The sequence below is a fragment of the Phalacrocorax carbo genome, chromosome 6, assembly GCF_963921805.1.
Source record: "Phalacrocorax carbo chromosome 6, bPhaCar2.1, whole genome shotgun sequence".
Taxonomy (NCBI): Eukaryota; Metazoa; Chordata; class Aves; order Suliformes; family Phalacrocoracidae; genus Phalacrocorax; species Phalacrocorax carbo.
The window spans coordinates 36,074,070-36,093,674 of record NC_087518.1 but is presented as its reverse complement, the minus strand read 5'-3'; the positions used below and the strand labels follow the sequence as shown (position 1 = coordinate 36,093,674).

Here is a 19,605-nt window from a genome sequence, read left to right as displayed (position 1 = left end):
TTGTGCTTAATTATGTTGTTGTTCTTAGGCAGTCATGCCCGTGTTTTCTCATAATGTTCCTTCTCTTCCTCACACTTCTCTACAGTGAGGCACTTGACTCTCTGCTCACCACCTGTGAGGTGAGCACGTCTTTGAATACTTTCTGAATTGGCCTTCCTTGCTGAGTAGATGACATGTAACATAGTCTATTACAAGTATACAGCATAAAATGATAAATGGGAGCTTAGTGTGTTAAGGTTAAAGAAACTGTTTAAGAAACCTTCATTTAATTGGCGCAACATATCTTCCCCTTCTGTTGCTTCTCTTGTTATGAGTTACGACTTATTTAACATAACATCAAGGCATGGGCTTATAGCTACCATAAATGACAGATATTTGCCAAGATTATTCGCCAGGTTACAATCAACATTGCCTTATAGAGTATGCATGAGAAAGTTTGGAAAACAAATGTCCCAGGTACATAAGTGCCTACTTAGTGGAAAAATGTTTTACTATAGTAACAGTCTGTGATGCTCACTGTAACACAGAAGTGTGTGCTTTTAAAAGGGTAGCTTTTAAAAACTAGGAAAATAGTAAAAAGTACATATCTGATTATTCTACCAGAAACAAGCATCCATCAGACTGCTTCAGGAAAAAGTGTTTTTACTCCTCTAATCACCAAGCAAGCACTTTTTTGTGATTTTTTTCTTTTTTTTTTTTCTTTTTTTTAATCTGAGTCTGAGGTGAAGAGGTAACACCAGCATTTGGGTGGAGACATTAGAAAATGTGACAGGAAGATATCTAAACAGAGAGTATTCTTAAGAAGATGTAAGAGCCTTTGTTCACTTTTTCGATTGCTTTATATTTTAGCCTATGCTTTCTCTTTAGCTTGACCCAAACATCTGATCTTTTTGCATTTTCATATTTCATTGCCAAAGTTAATCAATAGGTGCCATACATAATCCCAGTGCTTTTCTCTTTGGGGTTCAGCTGCAAAACTAGAAAGCGGGATGCTGGAGGACAACTAGACCTCACAGAGCCAAAAGCCCTTGCTTCAAATGGTCTCATTCATGCCTAATTTCTGTGGCAGTTTTTAACCTTTTTTATGCTAAACTGATGCTTATAGTTAGTGAACAAAACAGGAGCACATATGAGTTTGAGCTGGAATGTGGCAAGCTGCTTCAAATTTGAAGAAACCCAGAGCTTCCTTGTACACAAAATAAATAACCTGTTAACTACTATTTTCAAACAAGAGAAGTTCTCCTTCCTGTTCTGTGTTTTCAAATCAGTCAAAACTGTAAGAGATAAATTGTACTTAAACTTCAATAGCCTGAGATGGACCTAAATGAAAGCAGAAAATCTAAACAGAAGGTACATCTTGTTTAAGAGCAGAAACCTTATTTCCTGCAGTGATGTGGAAAGGAGAAGGTGACTCTGGGAGAAGCAGACCAAAAAGTCCTTGAAATAGTACTGTTTGTTATATTTCACTGTCTCTAAAAACATTCAAACCCAGAAGAGTACAAAGGGGCTAACTAGATACTGGCCTAGCCAGGTCACCTAAAATAAATGGGTTTTCAGTATGATGTCTCCAGTCCAATTAGCAGTATATGGATTTCTGTGTTTTTCTTTCCAAAAGCTGATCTTTACCGTGGCAGCTCAGTTACACACCTACTTGCCTTCCAGAGTTTTCCATGCCTTCCTCTAACTTTAACATCATAAGTGCAGAAGCTGCTGTCTTCCCTGCATCACCACTCTATAGCTCTTACTGGCTTCCTTCTCTTTGTAGATCTGCGAGATAACAGGGACAACCTGGGCTCCCCCACATCTGTTAGTTCCCTCTTGTGTTGCTGATACCACCCTGCTCTCAGCAGCCTCCTGAGCTTGCACAGAGAGGGGTGCAGTTACAGGAGCTGTCAGTCCCACCTGATGGATCTGCTTGGTGGCTTCTTCCATTGCTGTGCCTCAAAAGAGGTTTGTTTTTGTTTCTGGAGCCCAGAGTTGGAAATGCTGTTCCTGATTTGTCAGCCTTGATGGAGGCAGGAAATTCCCTTGTTCGTGTCTTTTTGCTTCCCAAATTTGACAGTATTTGAGTACATGCATAACTCCAGATGTAGAAAATTCAACTGATGAGTTCTTTTATATGTGTGTGTGTATATATATGTATGAAGTGATTTTCTAATAGTGTTGAAACACTGATGTCCAGCTTGCACTGAAATACATTTGAAATTTACTTCAAATATTCTATAACACAGACACCCATAGACCCATTAAGTATTCTAATTGCTAGGAGGATGCAGATGGTTCTAAACATAGCTCAAAACTCTACTCAGAGCAAATGCTAGTTGTTCTAATTTCATTTTTAATATAGTCATTCACAGTCTTAATGCCAACAGTGCTATCTAAAAAGCTACCACAAGGTGGTACCACAGTATTTTATGTTTACATTACCATATCAAAACAACTATTTTCTTAATCTAGGTGTAAAGTAAAATAGATGTGGATATAAAACACGCCTTTTTTTTAAGATGATGTCCCTTAGTGCTGCAGAAGTACTCCCCACAGAACTTTGAATCTCTCCTATAAATGCATTAGCAGTTGGGTCTTTCTGTCTGCTGACACTGATTCAACAGGACAGAAATGTTTGCAATGTATTTTCCTGCCATAATTACTCAAGATGGATTGCTTAAGTGCTGAAAGATAAGCAGATTAAATATGTTCCTAAATTACTGTCTAAATAAGCAAATTAATCTTGATGTCTGTCTTGAGTTTTCACCTTCTTGCTTCCATATGTTAGCCACTGTAACATTTTCCAGCTCTTTGGTAAGGACAGTTGTGCCTGAATTGTACAAAAACATTTCCCTGAAAACACCAGGGTACTTAGGAGTCAACGGAACAAGAAACCTGGGCGGTTTTGTTGTATGGGAGTTGAGCGCCAACTTGGTGTTCAGCACCTGCAGTAGTGGTGTCAGTGTCCGACTGAAGTGAATTATGGCAGAAAAGAACTATTAGTGGTGAAGCCCATCTGCTGTGCCAGTGAGGATTTCTCCTCTGGTCCATTATCTATTTATTATTCCAATAAGTATCCCATCTCATGGGAATTCTGCCCTTTCCCTCAGGATAAACAAGGAAAAAAACCCTAATAAAGCCTCAATCTGTATTGTGTAGGTGTAAACCCATCACTCTGGTTCCTTGAATCACACTCCATGTCTTTTGTTTTATGCTGCATTAACGCACATGGATCATATCTGCCTGAATGAGACACTGTACTTATACTGCTTATACTGATCTCCTTAATGTTTCTTCATAAAGCAAACATCTGTTGCCTTAATTTCCTAGTCACTGAGTTCCTGCTGATTGATTAAGATCTTTCAAATAAATGACGTGCCTCAGATTCCAAAAAGCCAACGTATAAAAATTTTGGAGAGGAACAGTTCTCTGCCCTTTGAATACTAATAGTATTCTGAAAAAGAAATGAGCCCTAAATAATTCCAAACTGTAACGTTCAAGATGTGTATTGAATTCTGGAGCTGTGTTTGGACCTGTACGTTCAGATCCATACGTACTGCTTTCAACCCTTGAAGCAAAGCTTAGTGGAGTGGGTTGCTCTTAATGCAAGGCCATGCCCCTGGAATTCAATTTCTATACTTCCCATTGTATCCAAGGCCTAAAGGGCCGTTGTATAAACATTATATATTGGTTCAGATCTTTGAATGGTATTTTTGATCAGTTAATACGTACATCTGAATACACAAGCTCTTACACCAAGGTGCACAATGTCCTTCAACAATATGGCTAGATATCACCTGCCCAATGGGCTGCATTTCAAGCTGTCTTCCCTTAAATACATTAGATTAACAGCTGACTCTAATGATATTTTTTCCTGTCATTATTCTGCTGCATCTGTGCAGTTTCTCTGCAATTACATTGTACTACCTTTCTTTTTAATGCCAGCAGATTTCATTTGCATATGAATTTCCCTTGCTTTTATATAATTGAAGAACTTAAAGGACATCTCTAATAGGCTGTAATTCCTTTTGTAATTTCTCTTTTCTCATACGGTCTGCCAACAAAGGATCAATTTCTCAGATAATCTAAAATACATAATTGAAATAAAAATTACTAACAACACTAAAATAATATTGATATTTATCACAAAGTTGAGATGTGAGACACAGTTTTCTTAAAAAATAAAACCTGATAATTTTGTGCATAAAATGCAGTGCTTCTCTACGTGCTTTCATAGGCAACAACTAATAGGAATTGTCTGATGCACTTCAATTGCCAATGCATAAAAACCTATTTTCACAGAGGATAGTAAAGTATGAATTAATTCATGTTTCTGTTCATTCTAAAGGGAAATAAACTGAACAAAACCCCGCTTTGTTTAACAAAGAAACAAACGTTTTTATTTTCATAATAATTAAATCCATAGATAGAGTTGACTTGAAACCGCATTATTAGGGGGAAAAGTACTTAATGGTGGTAAGCATTCTTTTTTATTCATTCACTTCACAGAAACCTGTGGAGATTTTTAGGGGAACAGATGAACATTTTTTTTTTAAACTGGAGTCCTCCGTTTATGTCCCCCTTTACCATTCCTCGAGTTCTAATTTCAGTTCAGAATACAGGCTTACTACGTGGTCATGCGTGGCAAAAAAAAAAAAAAGTGTTAGTCCTAATAAAAATGTTAGAAAAAGCATGGCGACTTACCATTAAAAAATTACTGCAACTGGCTAGCATATTTTTAAAATATCCAATTTTCCTCTTTTAAAATTTATGCAAAAATGTAATTTCCCTAAGAAAACCAAGGTATTCCTGGCAACAGAATTCAGCTCCAAGGCGGTATGCAGTTGTCACTGCAGAGATCTACATAAAGTGTGAGAATAACTGAAAAATGGCATAAATATCAGAAAGTATGAAGTATGACCCAACTACAGTTTATTCTAATAATTCCTGTCTCAGAATATAGAATTTCCAATACTGACTTGCTATCAACAGTGAAAAACATTTGAGACTATAAAAGATGTCAGTATTAATGAGGCTGTCTAGTCTGGAATATGTTGCATTTATCATCTGACATGAAAAGATATGTCACCAAAACCCCTTTTATGTCATTTAACAAGCCACATTTTTCATTTTATTCCAAAAGGCTCAGCTCTGGTAAGAAATTCAATAAATACAAGGGCTTTTCACTACCACCATTTTATCTCATTACAACAGGCAAAATGATTGCATTTAGATCAAAATCCAGTCCATTTGTTCTGGAAATCAAATTCAAACGCATTTGAAACTATTCATATTGTATAGTTGCTGACGGTGCTTCAAGACAAGTGATAGCACCGTGCAAGTTTAGAATGGACATGAAGCAAAAGAAGTCTGTTCACAGCGAGGAGCTTGGGTAAAAGACCATGTAGGCAGAATGCAGAATTTAGGAAAATATTAGTAATACAAGCATTAGTATCTGTCCATGGCATTTTATCTGACATCTCCTGGTTTGTGTAGTGTCATTTTACAGTGTCAAGAGCATTTCAGAGGTTTTCAGCCTGAATTTCCCTATGCATCTTCTTCATTGAATGCAATGCTTTAAATAACAAACTAGTTCGACCTTTCACAGGAGCTTCCCCTGTTATATCATCTGAAGAGTGAGCTTTCCTGAGTCTGTGATATTTACGCTTCTTTACTTTCTTTATCTTTTATGTATTTAAAAGCAAACGCCCCTTAGCCTTGGGTGTTGGGTATTTGCTTAGGTTAGTAGCAAAATATCTATAACTAGATCAGAAGAACTATTAATAGCATTACTTATGTGTGGTGGTAGTTTAAAACCTAGAGACTCGGTAGCCTGTAGTTAACATAGTACAGTTATTCTATACTTCAGAGGCAGAAAAAGGTAATACATTTTTAATAAGAGGGTTTTTTTGCCACTGGAATTGGGTGAAGAACTGAAAGGTGAATACTGTGCAGGTCGCCAAAGAAGCTTCAACCCAGGGATGGCTGGTCGGTGTGGGAGACTGGGTTCGGTAATCTCTCTGTATCACGCGTTGCTACATTCCCCATGCTGTGCAGCCATGGAGATGTTGCTGCCAACACAGATAAAAACATGAAGGTTTTTTATCCAAAATACTAAATCATTCATCTTCATGATTTCTTCTCTTCCTGCCCTCTTCTTTCTGCTAAAACATACTTAGAAGACAGCATAGCACATTAGAGGTTATTCAAGAAACATAACTTATTTAAGGATTTTTATTTTTTCCCTTTCTCTTCTGGTTTGTGAGCTTTCTAAGTTATATCCACTGTATTAGAAACAAAAAAAGAAAAGTCGTTTCCCTAGAGTTTTTACCAAGTACATGGTTTTGTTTGCCTTTCCAGGACTGTTATGCATAGTAGGGAAACTATTCATAGAACTAAAAATAACGTACATGCAAACCTAAATGGAAACAGATATGGACTGAGAGACAAATCCAGCTCTACTCATTTTATATGCAAATAACAAAACCCATGCAATATAGAAAAAAAAAATATAAGGCAATGTCTCATTTAAGAGAGAAATAATACCATGGCAGCTAGAAACCATAGCAACAATATAAAAAAATAAGGAAGGGAATCATTTGCTCTAGTATTCTCTCATTTTTCTCACTGAAGATCAAAGCATCCACAGTCACCTCTGAAATGTGTAAGAATACATTGAATCTAATTTCTGATACCTAATATTATAGAAGTTGAAAATCTGGGAAAAAATGGAAGAAACTTTTCTAGGAGGTGTTTTCTCCCAAAATGAACAGCTTAAGAATACTTTAAGTGGAGCTTTTAGTGATAATTTTAATGTGACTTGTCAATTCTTCAAAATACTTTGTTACTAAATGAGTATTTAAAATTAAGCTATTTCAACATTACAGTACCAAGCAATTACAGTTCCTAGGCAGTGCAGAGACAGCCTTTTATGCTGTATTTACTGAATGAAGGTGAATATGCATGGAGATCTTGTTTTCATTACTGAATTTCATTTTTCCTTAACAAACATGGGCTGCCTCTTGAGCTGCATGAGACCTTTAACCAGTGTGACAATGCCTCTTTTCATGGGCTTTTTTTCCCCCTTGTTTTTCAGTATACTTGAAGGCAGAAAATATGTTTCATTTTTCAGATCCATAACGTGCCTTTAGAGTTCTACCAGCAATACAAAGTGTAATTGTCATTCAGAAATAAAGATGATGTACTGATTTCATTAATTTGATCTACCTGCCGTTCTTTGTAGGAGCCAAATTCTATATGGTAGGTTTCCCTTTCTTAAGCATGGAAGTAAAATACAGATGTAGCAGGTAGTCTTCCCCAAGATTGAGGGAGTCTTTCTGGTAAAAACCAGCTATTTTTGGCCTCTAGTCTTCAGAACTTCTGGATATTTTATATTTCTACTTCAGATAGTGGATTGTGTTATCTTGCATCTGATTTACCACCCACATAGGTGAGCAGGGGCCCTTGCACTGGGTTACGTGCACATGATTTCACACAAGCTGGAGTATTCCTAAAGATGTGTGGTATAGAGAAAAGATAAAAAATGTAGTGAGCCAGCTTTGACGTGCGTACGTGGGGAAGTTGTCAAACTGAGCATTTTCTAGCTGCTGCTTGCTGGAATAATTTGACCCTGCTGGTACCATTCACGTATGGATAAATTGCAGCAGTTTATTAAATGCTTCTTTCCATGATTGAATTTCATTACAAAAGCTGTATCCTCTAAAAAAGGGAACCTGCTGTAGACACCTTAACAAGAGGGAGATCTTATATGTAGAAAATACGGCTAGCTGAAGAAGGGCACTGTTGCCCCAGTGGCTGGAGAGAGCTCAGGGAGGAGAGGATGAGCAGAGTGCCAGTGTGCCATGGGACAGGTCTCTTGGGTCTGACATCAATCAAAATGCCTCAGGAGAGCCCTGCACCTAAAACTGCTAATTTAAAATCCACCTTGACAACTCTGTAACCAGAGCTGTGTTGGCAGCAACATCTCCATGGCTGCACAGCATGGGGAATGTAGCAACGCGTGATACAGAGAGATTACCGAACCCAGTCTCCCACACCGACCAGCCATCCCTGGGTTGAAGCTTCTTTGGCGACCTGCACAGTATTCATCTTTCAGTTCTTCACCCAATTCCAGTGGCAAAAAACCCTCTTATTAAAAATGTATTACCTTTTTCTGCCTCTGAAGTATAGAATAACTGTACTATGTTAACCACATACTTGGGTACACGAGCAAGACTGTTATTCAGTATGCGTTAATGGGTGCAAAACTCTTCTCCAACTGTGTAGGTTCTTAGCACGATGGTTGTCTTATTTAGCGGCAGACACTGCTTGAGGGATTCTGTGTTCTGAATTTTTTGTTTGGATCAAAACAGAAGTCTAGGAGGTTCTCATGCAAAATCTGTGATTACGTGTGTTTGTTCAAGTACATTTTTGCATTATAGTGTTAGCAGAGAATTTTCTGACAAAACAGAAAATACAGAGTCTTTGTCTCCAACATTTACAGAAGCATGCTGAGTGTAACAAACTGACAAGACATTGGTAGGAGTCTCACAAAGTCCTGTCTGCCGTTGGAAATATACCTGGCTGCCTGTAATTTGGGATCCTGTGCTTCAGAATAAACCTGATATCAGTCCTGTGTGGATGAATAATTATGCATTTATTATATTTATGTATGTGCTTATGAATCTATATATATTATATAAATATACAATCTAGCATACATTATTTATTATTATGTTATTATGCCTTTAATTTTAATTCTGAGGTAATTCTGTCATGATGTAAGCATGATAGATCTGATGGGGTCTGCGAGTCTAAGTGCTGTTGGAGCTTTAGGATTGGCACTGCATGCAGTAATTGAGGTTTTTTATTTTTAAGAAATGTGTTGTCCACTTTACATTTCTTTATTATTGTTATTATTATTATTATTATTATTATTATTATTATTATTATTATTATTATTATTATTATTATTATTTATTAAGTCCTTAAAAAATATATATTCTTCTCAGAATGGAGATTTTGCCCAGCTGGGACTTCTAAGCAGAGGGGGAAAAAGCCCGAATAGCCACTTTTTGTTTTCAGTGAATGCAAGTGGGAGGCTTGGAGTGCAAGCATAGTTTCTAACGCAACTTTTTACAAGTGCTTTCTATTTAGCAAACAGTATTTTCTTCCTCTTTTTATTATGGGCTAGCAAAAACAACCCACAACACAACCTCCCTAAAAATTCCACCGTAACTTCTACAAGATAATTATTCAACATGTAAAATTCAGTGTTAACACCACCTGTAGTCTTCTTTTCCTATCATAACCCAGAGCTGATATTATGATAAATAATTCTGGTAATGTGTTAGTGCTTGAGGTTCCACAAGAATAGGTGATGTAGAAACTTATAAGAATAGTTGTGACCCTTCTTTACAAAATTTATATCCAGGTTTTTAAAACTTTAGTGGCATTGACAATGAAGATCTTACTCTGATATTAAGTGGCTTTGCTCTGAAGCCTGAACGTAGATCCTGCCTTCCTGGAGTGTCTGCATGTTCCCCAAATACGAAAGGGCATAAAAATATATTGCATTTTGATGGAACATGGAGGGAACTTCTCCATTTCATAACTGCTGCACAACAGGTTATACAACTGGGCCAAGCTCATGCTGGAAGTCCTTGGTAAAGCTCTGGGATTTTGGCAAAGCTCAGTCTAAATCTTCTGAATCACCCTTCAGTGCCTGGCCTTTTTCTATGTCCAATTATCAGAGCTCAGATGCTAGGCCGTGACCTTTTTTTTGGTGTTGTAGACATAAGAAGCATCAGTTTTAGACCTAGAAAATAGAGATAACTACTGGCTCCCATCTTTCAGATCTGTGTATTTTCAGATACATTTGGAAATGGATCTTTAATAATGCTTTAATAATAAGTTATATTATACACGTTTTCAGAAATTTTATTGTTAAACTTCAAAACACTTCAATATGCTGTAGATTCTTTTGTTTAATTGCGTGTGATATAGTCAGATAGTGCTCTGAGGAGGTTAAAAATTAATTGTAAATGTGCGTCCAATTATCCAATTATGGATATATATGAATATACAGTGATCATTTATTTAAACTTTGCAAAGTTTCATCTCATATTTAAACATCTGACACAGATTAATTAACAAAAATGTTGAAAGGCTTGATCAACAACAAAAGTTTAATTAACTTTGTTAGTTAATTAACACTAGCATAGTTTTAATGAGGGAATTATGAAAGGATCAGTATCGTTACTTTACACTTTAGTCTATGATAACTCCTGAAAGTGCAATTAGTATACATTTGTCTTAACACATTTTCAATTAATTTAAAATGTTTTAAAACCTTTCATTATATTTCATTATGTAATTATTAAAAAGAATGTCAAATGCTAAAATGTTAAAAATTATCTACTCTTTTGACAATGATTATGTTGTTGTTTATAGAGAATCAGCCAGACATGATGTGAACAGGATGCTCCCTGCTACTGTTTTACTGTTTTTGTATAGTTATCAGAATAATAACAAGCATTATTTTATTAAATTTGACTATTTTATATATTTTTCTAACTTCTCCTTATGCTGTGTTTTCAAATAATCAGGATTTAGAGATCCCTGACAGCCATCTTTCTTCCACTTCCTAGCTCTGTTTGTGATGAGGTAAAGTCAGAAATGTGCAAGTTTTAAAGGAGCACAGAGACAGTTGTGAGACTTCATGATCACACATCTGTTTTCAAGGTACTTTTTTTATCCTTAACTCCCAAACGATACTTGCCCTAGTAAGAAAGATGACGTGATCCCACTTCTTCCTACATGTGGGAATTTTCTCTTCTGAAAATGAGGATTGGATTTGTAAGAAGGGAAAATTACTTGCTACATTTTTTAGTAACTGATGTAATTTCAGCAATCCTGACTGCTGTTTTTACTGTGACTTTAACCAGCAGAAATCCCCTGGTGCAGAAAGGATACCCAGGCTGCGCTGCAGGCGGAAGTTGCAATTTTCCGCTGAAGTATCATTGCAAAATAAATGGTAGCTGTGGGACTGAAAACAAACCCACATCCTCCTTGTAGCTCAACTTCAGTGATCGAGTTCATTTCTCTGTTAACCACTAGTAATGGGGAAGAAAGAAAAGAGAAAGAAATGCAGACAGCAAGAAGAAAAACCAGGTGATAGAATAGATGATGGGTATCAAAGAATAGGTACTTTATACCCTACCTACCTACCTAAGCTGTGGCAGGACATTAACCAAAGTATGTAATGAAGGCAGCCTACTGGGGCTTTCAGGTTACTTAATATCCTTTACTGTCTAAATGAACTAGTTCCTTAATGTAGTTTGATAAAATAGAAAGGATCTTTTGTATAGTGGGTGTGATGGTGTATAGGCATGAACAGAGTTCCAAACAGGGAGAGATTCCTGGAGGTTTAGAGCAGCTCAAAAGTAAAAGAATCAAAAGGATCAAATTAATATCAAATGAAAGGGGTTTGTTTTGGTTTGGTCTTTTAGAAAAATCTTATTGCTGTCTCTTGTGTTTAGAATTCTATCCATAGTGAAAATTCTTCCTGCCCCATATGGTTTAAAATATTTTTTTTCTTCCATACTATGACACAGCTCCTTCCTTCACCTAAACATATGCACTAAATCCTCTAATAGCAATGAACAAGATCTGGAGACACCTGAGATTGCACTACAGTCCTATCATATCTTGCTTGTTTGAAAACTAACACCGTGACTAAATTCTGATTTACATGCTTACTTGCCTGAAACTGTTTCTCTGATGTCTTTTCTGCTTATCTGTATTTCACTGAAAAGTGGTAATAATTATTGACACTACTTCTTCATGAGTGCATGAGGACAGTATCACTGATACATTTGGAAAAGAAAAAAAAAAAGAATTATTAATTGAAAATATACAAGGGAAGATTTACTCAGTTTTTTCCCAAATGCATACACAATTAATAAATGAGACTTTTCAATAAAAATTTAAATGAAGTAAACACAAAGAAAATTGAAGAGAGTCATAGCGAAGACAGCTGTATTATGAAACATTGATTTGCTCTGAGTGCCAGGAACATTTGTTATAAAGCAGCTGCCTATTTGTTAAATATTATTATAGCATGTTATCTACCATATTTCTACTTCTTCTGTTTTGAATTGGTATAAAACATGTTTAAAAGAGAATTTAAAACTTTTTTACAAATTACAAATATGATGATGAATGGATGAGTAAACGTATTTAAGTCCCCTGGGAGGAATTTATTTCTGAGGGCATACTTCTAAAGAGAAATCAATGACAAACCAGAAAACCAAAACATTCTGCTTAAAAGTGTGAAAACAGTTTGACAAATAAAACAAGCACTGGAAAAATGGTCAATGGCAAACTTCTTTACTAAAAATGTTGCTAAAATGTCTTAGCACATTCCATCCTCTTTCTTGAATATTTCCCTGCTGTTATGAGAAAGTATCATGTGCATATTGCTCTTAAAAACAAGTTGGCACCACAATTCTTAGGTCCGGATTGTGCAGTCACTGTAATACAATATTATCTGTACTGAGTTGCAATGGGAGACATTTACAAATTCATAATCCCTTGGGTATTTTCTCACAAAAATGGGAGCCATCTCTTCTGACTTCCATTCTGTTGCTTCTTTACTAGTTCCTTGTATGCCTCTGACCTTAGAAACCTGGGAAAAGAGTCCTTTGCCATGAGACTATAAATTAACCTCTGAGCATCATCAAAGCAGCTGAGGGTGGGCTCAGAGATATTCTGGGAGATGTGGGTTTTGGTATGGAAGTCAATATTAATCTGTTGGAAGAAAGGAGGCATAAAACCAATGTCAGTTTTATTGGAAAGCTGAGGTCTGTTCATGTCTGCATTTGAATTTCCTCCCAAATACCCTGGCTGATGCATATAAGCAGGAAGGTGACCCCTTCTTTCTCTAGCATGCCGAATTCTTAATTTCATTTGGCTTTTGAAAAGATGGAATCACTAAAAAAAGAAGGGAAGAACTTGGTTCTGATTATCTCATCTTTTTACCAAACCAAATCCTATGAAGTACCAATTACCGAAGAGTAAGTTAGAGATGAAGGTACCCAGTATTGTTTTAGGTTTTGGCCCTATAGATTTTGTAAGGATTCTTTGGTTTTAATAATAATAAAATGGATTTCAATCAAATGTAAGATATGGGGACATTAAAGCACGCTCACTATCAAAGGCAAAAACATCAATGTAAAAGTTTGTTACGGAGTAGAATGTGAACAATAATTAATTAGCAGATTGTTCCCTCATAGTAAGGATTTTTAAAATACTGATAAAATTGAATGCTGTGATGGAAATTTGTGCAAGTTTGCACTTTAGTTTCCATGATGTCAAAAATACCTGTACAAAAGAACAAATAGAATCATTAACATTCCAATACACTGGTACTTAAGATATGGAGGAAATGGCACTTATTGCATTATAAAAATGGTTAGAGAAAACAAATTATATTGAATACATATTTCCTTATATCTTAAGGTAGGAATTTCAGGAGAGACAAACCCATGCCCTGTGTGAATAATATATCGAAAATATAAACCATACCTGGTACTCCCTGTTTTCTACCTGGTAAATAATTGACATGAAAATGGGAGTACAGCCGTGTTGAATTGTATTTTCTGTCATGCCTGGAAGTTTGGATCTGAATTTTTCACTTGATTCCTACCCTCAGTACCCAAAGTACACATGAAAACCTATTTACCTCCTTTGGAGCATCAGCTTGTATGAAGTCAGAATAAATCTTTTGGGCTTTTGAGGCGATCTTAATAGAGGACTTGGTTTTCTTGAAGTCCTCACAGGCCAGCCAGAACTCCACATTCTCCTCACTGAACTCTGACTTCAAAAATGTCCGAAAAGCTGCCAAGCCATCTGGGGAAAAATGCATGAGGTGATGGGTAGCTGAAAACTGAAAGACCAAAGCAGATTATATCTATGTGTATACACACGTGTGTGTGTGTGTATATAAATATATGCAGCATATGTAGTGCAATTTATGAGCTTTTGTGTCTGATATTGTTTTGCCTGTCAGCTGGCAGTTAGTCTTAAGAGGCTGTTGTGGGAGAAATAAATAGCAGATGAAACTATAGCGATGTATGAGGTGACTAAGAGAATTCTTTCGGAGTTACCAATTGAGGAGTGCTCCCAATGCCTGCTGCGGTTTGGTCTCTCTAGCACTGATATACTAGTCAAAAGGGGTTCCTGGAGATTTTGGTCTTCAAGAAGATCTGTAGTGACTAGGAAATTAGGGATTTGAGGCTGACCCTTTAATCCTTCTAGTCTAAGAAGCAAGCAGAAGATTAAGTCATATGGTCGTAGTGTGCTCCTATCAGAGCTAAGGTTAGCCTGCCTCAAAAGCGCTTCTATCTCCTTTCAAGTAATGATTAAGGCTTAGATGAAGAGACAAAGTCTTCGTTACTTTTTTGTTTGGCATTTTTTCCTCTTTTAAGGGAAAAAATGAAACAAAGAAAGGGTTTATTTGGAAGAAATTGTTTTAAAATTAATCCATATCACCAGCTCTTAGAAAAGAACGTTGCCAGCACCCAAATTTAGTTGTGTCAGTCAAGTTAATGCTACTCAGAAAAAGTGTGGAGGCACTTCTGGGTCCAGGCCAAAAAGTTGCTGCAGCAAAATGGGGCAGGAGTGAGGAAATTTTTGTTACACGTGGTTTGGTGTTTCAGGTCCGTAGGAATGGGATCTCTTGGAGAAGTGACTTTGGCTATAATAGAAGTAATCATTTTTTGTTTGACTGAAAGTCAATGCACAACACATAGACTTCTTTGTGACAGGAGAAACCTAAGAAAAGGTTTGTGGCTTCTTTAAAAGAAAAATTAAAAAATGGAAAACCAGAACCATTACACAGAGAGTTTAACAACCATTATCTTCATAAAACAAAACCCTTTCAGAGCACTTCTGCTTTCTTACATGTCCCTTAAGCATTGGCCAGAATGTATATATTGTGTTTGCAGCTTGGAGAAACATGTTCCCTCTGTCTTTCAGCACAGCAGCTCGCATGCCTCCAGCAGTAGCGCCGGTGTGGTTCAAAGCATGTGGAGAGTTGAACTGGACAGCAGCGTGAAAACCTGGCAGCAATGTTTGTGAACTGGGTTGACACACGTTTTTAAAAAAATGTTTTTCACTTGCTTCTTACCTTTATTAGCTAGTAGTGTATCCACAGAATCAGACCAGGCCATTGTTTCCTCAGAGTTTGACCTGTGGAAACAACATCTATCCTTGAAAATAGCATTGTGATCTTTTGCCTGTGCAGTCTGTGGTAGTGAGTCTATTATTTGGCTATCTCCTTGAGGGAGCAGGGCGAGTAATTCATGGTACCCTATGCACTGAAAGCGACCAAAAAATTGTGACAAATTTTTTTTTAGAGCGTAGAGAACTATATAGACTCATAAAGTACACCGTTATTTGACATTGGCAACTTGATTATTCATCCAGGGTATAGTAATGCTTGCTATTGGCTGAACTAGAATAAAGGCATAGGAGGGATATTAATGTTCTAGAGCGTTCACTGAATTTCTTCTCAAGTTCAAATGGATTAACCATTAATTTATGTGACAGTTTTTGCTAGGAATGAGTTAAATTATGAGTCAAAAAGTTATCATGCTAACAGTGGTAGGATAAATGGACATTATTTCTGTTTCTCAGTGGTATAAAAATTGAGTAAATTCATAGTTTTGCATTTCCTTTGTAATTTGCTGTAGGCTTCTGTTAGAAATGAAGCATAGAACTAAACGCTTTTAGAAAGACTGGGCACTCTGAAGATGTTCAAGCTGGTTCAGGAGCAAGGCTTAGTGTGCAGGCTAACAGAGGACAGCCGCATGATCTGACAGGCAAAAGGATGTCAGATGAGGGAACTGCATGTCAAGTGTGTGGAATGGTTTTTTTTCTTGTAACTTGGGCAGGATGCTGATATTCAATTTAGTCCATGAGTACATAGGTAAAAGACACCTGTCTTTTATTCTTGCAAAATTATGCTTTGATTGAAATGACTATCGTATGAGTTTTTAATTTAAACATCCAGCAGAGAGAAAGAACCTCCTTTACCAGCATTATCATTATTGCTTGTATTTTTTTGTCACAAAACTTTGGAAGAATATGATTTCTTGAAAAGGAAATAATTTGTGGAAATGTCAGCCACAAGTCAGCATGTGCCTACCTGCTTTCTTGCATGCCCGTCTTTCTGTTTGATTTTCTCAGGTTGTTGGCAGTCAGTTTGCAGCCTCAGGCAGCCCCAAATGAATATTAGTCTCTCATCTGCCGTTTGGTGATAAGCAGGAATAAATGTGTCTAGTCATGTATCTCTCTTTTTTTTTTTAGAATAAGGCGCATACTTCTTCAATAAACCTCAGTTCAGTGGTTTGTAACTGTTTTTTTTTAATAATACCTTTTTTAAAATAAAATTTTGAAAAAAATTCAAATCTAACATATGTCCTCAGCCAAAATTTTTGAGCTAGAAATTTCAACTGTTAATCAGTTCTTCTTGTGATGTTTAAAGGCAGGTGGTAAAAGGTAGAAGAATTTTATTGAGGTGGTACCCTATTACCTTCTCAGAACAGACTCAGTAGAAGGTTTTATGCCAACTTATTTTAAATTTTAGTAAAATGAATGCTTTTTTTTTTAACATAGAAGTTTGGAGGGAATGAAAAATGTTTTACTAGCATTTTGTACTTGTGAAACATCTTGAAATGAAACAAATAGTTCAAAGTGCAAGACCAAAGCAGAGTAAGTAATTGACACTCCCACCCCCCCCACCCCATTTGGATACAGATTTGTTTATAAGGAGATACATCAACTCTAGAATACCTGCAAGAATACCTGGAGAGGTAGGTAATAATTAATTAGATCGGTATCTCATGTTGCTGTTGTTGAGACCGTTACATTTTATACAAGTAGTAAAGACGTATTAACCAACTTTCTAATTCGCTGGTTATGTATCTTGTATAGGTTATGGTAGGCAGGGATTTGAAACTGAAATTATATTCTGTGTGAATGTAGCAGTCACTTGATATCTTGGCAGCTCTGGAATAATTAGTATGTATCTTCTTTCTCGTTTGGTAAGAAAGGGGAAATTGGAAAATTTGGAAACATTTTGTTTAGTTTCAGTGCAAAATCAAAACAAATTCCAGGATTTTTGACAGAAACAGAAATCTTATTTTCTGACTAGACCCTATTACCATTCGAAAAAACCTCACAACTTAATTTTCATGGAGGTTGGTCATTCTGTACTGAAAGGTTTTTCTCAGTTGGTCTTTCTGGTTTCAGATATGCAAACTCATAGGGTGTAGGTCTTTTCTACCTCATGCCTAGTTCTTATATTCACATCCCTTACAGAAGACAGGAGTTCATCCTAACTAAAAGTAGAGCAGGTCATCCATGGCTCAGCAAAGCATCACAAGCCACAGACATTGTCCACAATACTGAGGGGTGGGAAATTTGGGTGAGTGGAAAACAGGGTGGGAAAGGATCTGCTAAAACACAGCACCTGCCTGCACATGCAGTGCTGCTCTTTCCTCTAGGCTAGCATTATAAGAGCATGTATTTTCACAGCTGATAAGATGCCCATCTATCAGGAGAGCATTTTAAAATAACCTTTGAAATGACGTTTACTACGCCTTTTTCTGTCTGAGCAACTGGTGTCTGAAACCACCTATCAAAAGACCTTTATGCTGACTATTGACTGTATATACTTGCTTTAAAAAGTGAGTATTTTAGGAGTTAAAAGTCTCTGGAGTCTAATAAATGGACCAGACACTTTGTTCTGTATAAAATATTACAGATTTTCTCAATTTACAAAAAAAACCCACCCTAGAATTCTGTAAAAAATATTTCATATTCTTAAGGGGACTCTCAGACCTCGACCTGCTCTGACATATACTGGTTAGTTTGAGAGCTGTATTCCACAGCCACTTCTCAGCATCACCAGTAATGGTATTTTCTAATTGTAAATTTATAAAGAGATTATATGATAGTGTCACCATATTACGTAGCTGTAGTTATTACAGTAGATTGTGACATTTACACCTTTCACAAACAAGCTTTTTTTGTAGTTGTCAGCTTGCTTGTACCCAGAGTGCACAAAATTATATTTTTTAAAAAGCATAAAATTATGCATATTTATACATAGATACGCACACATACATGAGGGTAACTGGAGTGGAAATATAGTCAGTCTGTATTGAATACACAAATGAAAACTAGATGTAGCATTATGTAGTACTTTGAGAGACATTGTGTGCTGATGGAATTAATCAGCAGAGAATTAGTTTTAGTAACTGTAATAAACTTTTATCAAACGTATAACAATTTTTCAGGTTGTTCAGGAAATATTTACTAGCTTTCTTGTCAAACAAAAAAGTAAAATGAAAGAACAGGGTAAAGCAGACAGCATGAACTTAATTCTGCTTCTCTTTCTTATGGATAATATTATTTGTTTCAATATTTACTTACCACTCAGAGAATTATCTCACTGACCTCATGGGATCTACTTAGATGGGAACGGCAAGCAAAATTGACAACAAGGAATCAAAATGGTCATATCTACTTTAAAAGGGGAAGGAAAAGAAAAGCTGTCCAGATCATTCAAAAGTTGATCATCCCATCTCATAAATCTCCTACAATTAAAATAGCCATAAACAACAACTCACTTCACTGGCATTTTTTGTTCCACTGTCTGACTGTCACAGGTAGGGCAGAATTTCTTTTTCTGACTGATCTTCAAGCTGAAGGTAATGTGACAGCAGGAACAATACAAATTAGCATGTGAATAACCAAACAGTAAAATGCAAATAGACAAACTGCTTCTAACAATTCCTGTAAAATTATTTCTTTCAGAAACATGGCTTATTTTCTAGCAGTGGCCATTCTAGCTTAATCTAGCAAAAGTAATTTTAAATAACAACAATTCATATGCAAATATTTCTCAAGACATATTTATGTTCTGACCAACATCTTAAAAGAGAAATCATCTTGTGATTTTTCTCATTGACCATTTGGCTTACTGACTGTTGAAAAGAAAAAAGGGGAAAGGGTTTCAATGCACATAAGTAGAAAATTCTTCATTGTAATTATTTACTCTCATATTGCGTCTGCAAAGCTGATCCATCACCTTACACGACTTGAAGGTCTAAGGCCCTTGAGTCATTATCTGTTTTGTTGATTCAGGCAAGACTTACAAAAATGGGACTAAAGACTGTTGGGGTGGTCATCATTTGCACATTGATACTGTTACAAATAATGGGATCATGCAGGATTTGATACTTTCAATGCAGTGATTTTGTTAGTCTTATTGATATTTCATCTATGAGCCCTCTTCTAGGAGCGTTTCTCTGCCCCAAAAATATTTTAATATAATTTTGTCTTTTGTTCTTGATAATTATTCTTTTCTCCCCAGCTCTTTTCTTCCTCTGTACGTGGCTTGCTGTCCTTCGCTCTCCTGAACAAGCAGACTTACTGGTTAGCTTCTTGCCTCCCTCCAAATCTTGTCCTGCTGCCTATTCCTTTGCTCACCCTACCCAGCTTTCTGGTTCTCAGTGTCTCCACTTGATATAAACAAAATTCCAGTAGTTC

The 19,605-nt window shown here is 36.4% G+C and overlaps 1 protein-coding gene across 1 annotated transcript; it reads right to left on the bottom strand.

Annotated features, from left to right (window-relative positions):
* Nucleotides 1-12,396: 12,396 nt before the first annotated feature.
* On the bottom strand, nucleotides 12,397-18,017 carry RGS21 (regulator of G protein signaling 21). Its single transcript, XM_064455771.1, has 4 exons — nucleotides 17,915-18,017; nucleotides 15,176-15,415; nucleotides 13,730-13,896; nucleotides 12,397-12,795 (listed from the first exon to the last, which is right to left on the bottom strand). The coding sequence occupies exons 1-4, from the start codon at nucleotides 18,015-18,017 to the stop codon at nucleotides 12,592-12,594; spliced, it is 714 nt and encodes a 237-aa protein (XP_064311841.1). The 3' UTR covers nucleotides 12,397-12,591.
* Nucleotides 18,018-19,605: the final 1,588 nt, after the last annotated feature.

Bases quoted from the DNA above. Each gene is read 5' to 3' on its own strand.
- RGS21 (XM_064455771.1), bottom strand. From the start codon at position 18,017: ATGGTGACACTATCATATAATCTCTTTATAAATTTACAATTAGAAAAT. The intron at 13,897-15,175 runs GTAAGAAGCAAG...ATTTTTCCCCAG, and splicing joins TACACTACTAGCTAATAAAG to ATGGCTTGGCAGCTTTTCGG. The intron at 12,796-13,729 runs GTAAATAGGTTT...TTCTTCCAACAG, and splicing joins AAGCTGATGCTCCAAAGGAG to ATTAATATTGACTTCCATAC.